The 7175-nt window shown below is 50.2% G+C and overlaps 1 protein-coding gene across 7 annotated transcripts in view; it reads left to right on the top strand.

The window, feature by feature from the left end:
• Positions 1-5170: 5170 nt before the first annotated feature.
• Positions 5171-7175, top strand: part of MLPH (melanophilin) — a 28856-nt gene continuing 26851 nt past the window's right edge. For 3 of the 7 annotated variants that reach the window (XM_063341281.1, XM_063341275.1, XM_063341274.1), the window contains exon 1: positions 5172-5939. In XM_063341281.1, the coding sequence (XP_063197351.1) occupies positions 5830-5939 (110 nt within the window). In that variant the 5' untranslated portion in view covers positions 5172-5829. Of the gene's footprint in view, positions 5940-7175 lie in introns of all 7 variants that reach the window. The other 4 variants (XM_063341278.1, XM_063341276.1, XM_063341279.1 and 1 more) reach the window with 2 other exon arrangements.

The following is a 7175-nucleotide window of genomic DNA, read 5'->3' as shown; positions in this document are numbered from 1 at the left end:
TTTTAGGCTTGATTTTTTCCTCTTTTTGACACCTGCAGATCTCTGCTACCTCCAGGGACTTGCTTCTGGTGTCCTTCAGACAAGCTCAGTGCTTTGTTATCATGTTTCCTTATGCTGTCTCCCCAGCGTCGTCTCTTAGCAAAGGCCAGATCTCTGGGGTCTGTTTCTCCTTTGCAGTGATACCAGCCTCTCGTCGTGGGAGAGACCCCCCCGGGCTTCAGCAAAGCAGGACTGGGTTCAGCGATGACAGCCTGTGCCTTCAGACAGCCTGGAGCAAGCACCCTTAGACATGCACAAGCTGCTTTGTTTCTCAGGCAGTCCGCTTTCTAAAACTGTGTTTGTTTCGGTTTTTGACCCTGCTAACCGTCTGAACCGGAACATCCAGTTGGTGCCCTCACCCCACAACTCTCACCTTCTTCACGTCTTTGCAGATGCTCAGGCTGTTTCCAGTGTAACCGGTGAAGCCTCCAGCCCCTTCCACAGTGTTGCTTTCCATATGGATAGCGTTAATGCAAGTCCTCACTGTGGGGTGAAGTCCCAGGCACAGCATAATTACTTTTAAGATTTAAAGGGGGAAAAAAAATAATTTGAAATTGTCAGGACGTGACCCTCTTGGGCTTTTGCTGAGAGCGCTTGAGCTTGACATCTGCAGCAAAACTTCCGCTTCATCATTGTCAAAATGGAGTGAAAAACTGTAGGTTTTCCTGCAAACGGGATGGGACTATCCCAGAATAGTGCAGCTGGTCCATCCCCTGCCTCGAGAAAAGATTCCTATGGCCTATGTTGCGTTTAAGCTGTTTGCAAAGACTTCCACCTCTGCCAGTGACAACTGAGGAGCCCTCAGGTTATTCTAGGATATTGCAATGGAGGGTATTTGAACACGTGGTTTGAAGTTCAGCCCTCTGAGATAGGCTAAAACATAGTTTCCAGAGAGAAGGGGTAGAAATCTGACCATCGTGATCTGTCCTGGTCTCCTCGTGGAGCACTGGGAAGGAGAGGGGATCAGTGCTCTTGTCCGCAGCTGCAGAGGAGTGGGAATGGACTGGCCTGTCTAATGAGCAGTCTCCTCCATCCTAGATCTCATGATCTTTGAAGTATCGAAGTGCTCTTGGCCCAATCCATCAATATTTTGCATTTAAGATGTATTGAACTGTTGGTCTCTGGCATAATTCCTACACCCATGCGAACATCAGTGATGAACTGCAGCAGGACCCGGGGGCTGCCCCTGAAGGTGTTTCTCAAATCACATCTCCCAAACTGTGGGTGGGACCTGTGTGGTCTCTACAGTCCACGTAGCCCAAAACAGTCTTTGTTTTCATCCTTTGCTGCTGGATTGCAATCCGTTAAGACGCCTGTGTTGGAAGTGACCTTGAATCCATATTGATTTTGTAGGGATTTACTCGTGTTTGTTCAGCTACTGTTTACCTTTGTAATTCCTACGAGCTGTAGAGGGTGATGGCCTTTGCCAAGCGTTTTACCACCTGCCCAAAGGCAGATACTTGAATTATATTTTCGATCACTGCAAATGATGCATTCCCACAGGACCAAGCTAACCTAGCGTGCTAGGGGAAATCCTGTTTCTGTGAAAAGCCTTCATTTCTGATGGGATCTTTCCCAGCTAGCTTTTTGGTAGGCAAGTGTCTGTGTTTCTCTTATTATTAAGGCACTAATTGGCAAACAGAGGTTGTGGCATTTGCTCCTTTCCAAAGGCAGAACAGGGATGGTCCAGTCTTTCTCCTGTTAGTAAAATGGGGGAGGGAAGTGGAAATAATTCCTGATACATGGGAATATAGGGCTGAGAGCGATACGAGGGGGTACGGTGAACTTGGGTCAGGTTTTGGAGCATCGTCCTCTCTGTAAACCATGAAAAGACACAGCGCTTCTCACATCAGGCTGACAGTAGGCCTGTGGCATAATCCATCAAAAATATGATTAGATCCACGTTAGAAAAATTGGGGTAGATAAAAGAAGGGAGGGATGACGTATCCTACTGCGTCATCACCCAGACTAAAGGTCCATAACATTCACATAGTTAGGAAAAACATCCTTACAGCTTCAACCCTATAAATGATAATCCACAAACTTTGTTTTCAAGTCTTCCCTGATGGATAGTTTTCTAATTGCAGCAGATGTCAGAGCATCATTTTCTGTGATAATTAATGTGTTGAATGGACATCTTCTTTAAGTGAGGCCGTTGGGGTCATTCCAAATGAGATGGGGTCATGCTGTAACATAATTAAACCGTTGTATCAATAGATAAAACCCGTAACGATCCCTTGCGGGTCACGTACAGAAATAGCAGCGGCATTGTACATCCCTTCCCTGCCCTGCTTGTTCTGCTCCGGCATCATGGGGATGATAAGAGGTCTTTGTAAAACTACCAAGAAGCTGAAGGGAGAAGGAATGCCATCCCAGCCCTAAGACATCTCATGACCAGGAGATGATTGCAGGGGGATGGGAGGAGAGGCAGAGGCATCAGTGAAATTGCCTCTTCCAGCAGCAAAGCCTTCCTTAGGGTCATCACTAGTATGTTTGCTGTTGCCTTGTTTGGTGGAGCTGCCCTGCTTTTGCCATGCTCCTGTGAATAAAGGCCTTGTGTCCTCTCTGCCTGTGCCTTGGAGGTGGGCTGAAGCTGCTGGTGGGTGCTCCTGGTCTGACTCGACCTGGCTTTTCGAAACTCCTCTAGCTTGGCCAGGTGATGGGGATGACCCTACCCCAATGGGAACCAAAACAGTCATTGCAGTCCTCTGTGGAGTAAGGAGCAAAGCTGGAGTTGGCACCATTGTAAATCAACCCAACCCCTAAGCTTCATTTCAGCAGCTTGTCCCAATCAGCCTGATGGTTGTTGCCTGCAAGACCCTGTTTTCCCACCTCTGAGCCTTCAGGTGCACCATGCTCTGCTGCAGTCGCCCCAGCATGGCGAGCCACCGCAAAGCACTGCTTGTGAGAGGTGGAAGCAGCGTGGCGCATCCTTCTCCGTGTCCCCAAATGCCATTTGACCATCTGTTTGGGTCACAGCTACCTGTGTGCACCAGCATTGGTTTTATGTGCATGGTGGTGGAAACCTTGTGTAGGCACATCTTCCCTCTGCAGCACTTGGGGCAGCTGTTTGGAAACCCAGGTATCGTTACACTTAGAGAAATTGTTGGGATTTACCCCTTGGTTTGGCCAAGCAGGGCCCTCTGCACCTGGAGACGCCAGGCTGAAAATGAGGATGGGGCAGTGAGAGTGTTAGCTGGTGTCACTGCGATGGCACTTGCTATCTCTAGAAGTGACCAAATAGTATCTTCATCCATCGTTCTTGTTGAACTCTGCCTATGGGTTTACTTCCAGTTATCAGAAAAAACACTGCAAAACGGACAGCTGGAGAAGGTCCAGGCCACACGTCCTCTCTATCAGTTCACAGTTGTCTTACAAAAGATTACCAAGAACTGAAAAGATAACGGTTCATGTGAATACTATTTTTATAAGAGTGGCCCTGCATCTAAAAGGGCATGTTTCTCTTAAAGAAGACACTCCAGAAATCCAATTCTTTTTTCATCTGGCAAGACTGAAAATCAGAAGTCGAGCCCGAGTTCCATCCATACCTGGTTTCTGAGCAGAGGCTTAGCTTGTAACACGTCTCTCTCCCATTTTGCCACCCAGATGCCCGGACCCCCAGGACCCAGACTTGAGGTCCAGTTGAGCCTCCAGCTAATAAACACATAACTCGCCTCGTTCTTTGCGTCCCTGCTCCTAACTTCCACCCCACACACACGTGGTCACCACAGGTGCTGGTGAACTTCATATCACATCATCTGTCCCTACAACATGTGATAGCATCTGTGTGAGCGGCTCTGGGTTTGGTTGGTTGGTTGTTTTTTTTTTTTTTTCTTTTGCATGAGTTCATAAGATTTGGGAGCCTTTATTCGTGGTTGGATGATGGGGGAAAGAGCTGTGAGCAGGCGGGCTTAATTGTCCTTCTCAAAGCAGAGGATTGCTGGAAGCTGGTGGTTGCTGGGTCTGAACTGCTACAAAATTCAACAAACTGCTTTGAAAGAGGGAAAAAAAAAGAGTCTGTCTTTGCTGGCACACACACCACCGAGCTGGGGGAGGAGAGTTTCCCTAAGAGACGCAGTTCCCAGGCCAAAGTAATACTTGAAATTTATTCTGTGGACCTGAACCTGGGACGTTTCCCACACAGTGGTTTTCTGGCTAAACACGGGCTTTTAGGGGGCATTGGCACTGCTGAGCACTCGTGTTTTTCACATTTTCATTGCATAGCAGGCCACATCTTCCTGATTTTATGCAACCTCCTTATCCTTTCGGAGAGGAAAATATTCGGATCTGGGTGGCGCAAACCCCAGCATTGATGCTCCTGGCATGATTGTACCCACAGGCCTTGAACAGGGTCTCGTTGTGATGTTAATTAGTATCTATTGACCCGCTCTGCTGTTCGGATTCAGTGGGGTGCACAAGGGTGCTCAAATACGCTTACATAAGGAGCAGCTCAACTGATGTCTGGCTCCTGCCCATAAACTAATTGCTTTTGCTGGGATCGCAGCTCCACTGGAAGAGGAGCTAGAAATCCATTTCTGGCTTCCGGCGAAAATCACGCATTCCTGATATCCAAGCTCAACATTACATCTGTAATCATCACCTTCTCCACACAAAATTCACCCAAGTTTGAATTCAAAATCCTTTCCTGGCTCCGCTCGTAGGGTTTAATCTAATCTTTGTTTCAAGTGAGTTACTGGGGTGGATAATTCCCTGCAGTGTCCGAGCAGCGGCGAGGCTGGTCCCACCAGGCAGAATACTTTTCTGCCTTGCCGTCTTACTCCCTGTTTAGCTACCTGTCAGGGGGAAAAAAAAAAGTGTGGTTAGTATCAATATTTGCTCTGATGAAGAAGAGAAACAGGTTTCTTTTAATATCCGAGGTGCGGGGAATTCCTGCCCAGACACACAGGGAGCGTTTTACTGACCAAGGGGGCAGCTTTGGTAGCTGGATTCTTGCAATATCTACCCCTTTGGGTATGTGACGTGTTTAGCATTTTTCTCAAAATCCCATGAAACCATCTTTTCTGGCTAACTGTAAATGAGGGCAGTGTTGTGTCCTAATTAAGCTGTTTGCTGCAAGCAAAGCTCAGCTTCCCGAATCGCTGTGACGGCAGTCAGCAAATGCTGGGGGCCAGCCCCCCGTGTGGCAATACTCGTGGGGGACAGCCAGATGCTCTCGCTTTTTCCTTAGAAAGTTGTTGGCAGGGGTTGGGGGGGAAACGGTTTAATGAGATTAGGCACAGAAAAAAGAGCCAGGGAGCAAGCAGCAGGGGAGCAGAGGCTGGTGGCGGGGCAGGACCCATCCTGATGGAGCCGGTCCCCCTGGGTGTGCTCCTCCCAGGGATGCTCAGCCCCCTCCCAAACCCCGTGGCGTTGGAAGGTTTTGTTTGATTCGCGCACCCTGCATAAAACAGGCAGCTCCGCTGAGAGTAAACATCTCCTTTCACCCCAGGCAGCCGATCCAGAGGAGGTTTGGAGCTGCCAGCGGCTCCGGGCAGGACCCTGGGGGAAGGCAGGGCTGCCCGCCCGGCTGACGGGGAGTCCCCGCCGCAGATAGGCACCGCGCCAGTCCTGCTGGCCGCCCATCTCGGCGGGCAGGCTCACCCGGCAGACCGGCTGCTGTGCTGCGAGGAGCCGGCTGGCCTGCCTGCAGCTCTGCCCCTGCCCGTTCCTACGGGCAGCCACGGCGCTGGGGCCGAGCTCTTCGTCCCCCTCCATCAGCATCCCCGGGTACGGGAGAGCCGGCACTCGGCGTAGCAGGTAACGGGAGCGGGTTGGACTTGCCGGGACAAGATGGGGAGGAAGCTGGACCTCTCCAAGCTCACCGACGAGGAGGCCAAGCACGTTTGGGAAGTCGTGCAACGGGACTTTGATCTGCGGAAAAAAGAGGAGGAACGGCTGGAGTGAGTATCTGCTCTCGGCTCTGCAAGGTTGGGTGCAAGCAAGGGGCCGCAGCGGATCCCTGTACGTCCTGCTGCATAGGGCTTGTAGGAATAAAGCAAGGCGTTGAGGCTGCCGGCGGGGAGGAACGGCCAGGAGCTGGCTGTGAAAATCACACACAGTGGTTAATAGATAACGTTATCAGTGGCCAGGTGACGCATTTTGGGGCTGCAAAGGTGCAAACTGGTGCCGCGCCATTGGCGGCGATGCTGATGGGTGTCGCTACGGCGGTTTGGGGAGACAAATATCTGCTCCCCTGCTCAGGAAATGCCTTTGTGGGGCTTTAGGCTGGCGTGGCTCCCACGGAGAGACCTTACCTAGGGGCAAAGGATGGGATTTGGCTGCCTTGCTTTTGTTTCGTGTGATGATTCTTGTGCATTTAGGGCAGGAAGGGTGTTCAGTGATTCAGTGGGTCCTGGAAGTCCACAGACTCCTGAAAGATCCTGGAAAAATGACTGAGAGAAGTAGTAAAGCTACTGTAGTAGCCTTAAATATGCTGTGCAGGGGGCTGTGCCATCCTGGGGAAGTTTTAGGGGGCTACAGACTGGGAAAAGATTGAAAATCACCGGAGCAGCAAATGGATGTATCCTCTAGGTTCTTATTAACAAGGCATTTGACAGAAGTGCTGTTTAAAAAATGTTCAGCTGGATTAGGCTGGATTTTGAGCATGAGAAATCATGGGGGTTTAGGTCTTGTTCGTTAACTACGTCAGGTGTTGAACTTCATAATTTTTTAACTTCATTTCAAGAAGCTGCAGTGTCCCTGTTCGGGGTCTGGCCAAGTTCTCATGACTATCCCAAGGGGTGGCCCTTGCTCCCAGGCCGGGTTTGGGCAGTGCTCCTCTCCCACTGAGCCCTCCTACCCTCCTACCCCTGCATTTTGTGAGCCGGGGCTGGTGCAGATAGCATGGCGATGCCTGGGGACCAGGACCTCCTTGGTTTCTCAGTCAGATCCAATGGGCAAAGTGAGGGGTGAGAATTCTCCTTCTTCAACTGGGATATCTGCATCTGAGCCGTCGAACCATCCCCCAAAAGCTTGCCATCATGGGTTTCCATGCAAGGCTGTGTGGGAGCCTCTCTGTTTACACCATTCGCCACGAGAAGCTCTCAGTCATATATTCTTGAACCTCCTGATTATTTTTTTGCCTAAGAAAAACCAGCCTGCGTGGGAGGCAGAGATAATTCAGTATCATCAACTCC

The sequence above is a fragment of the Chroicocephalus ridibundus genome, chromosome 7 (assembly GCF_963924245.1).
Source record: "Chroicocephalus ridibundus chromosome 7, bChrRid1.1, whole genome shotgun sequence".
Classification (NCBI taxonomy): domain Eukaryota; kingdom Metazoa; phylum Chordata; class Aves; order Charadriiformes; family Laridae; genus Chroicocephalus; species Chroicocephalus ridibundus.
This window is presented reverse-complemented; position numbering and strand designations above follow the sequence as displayed.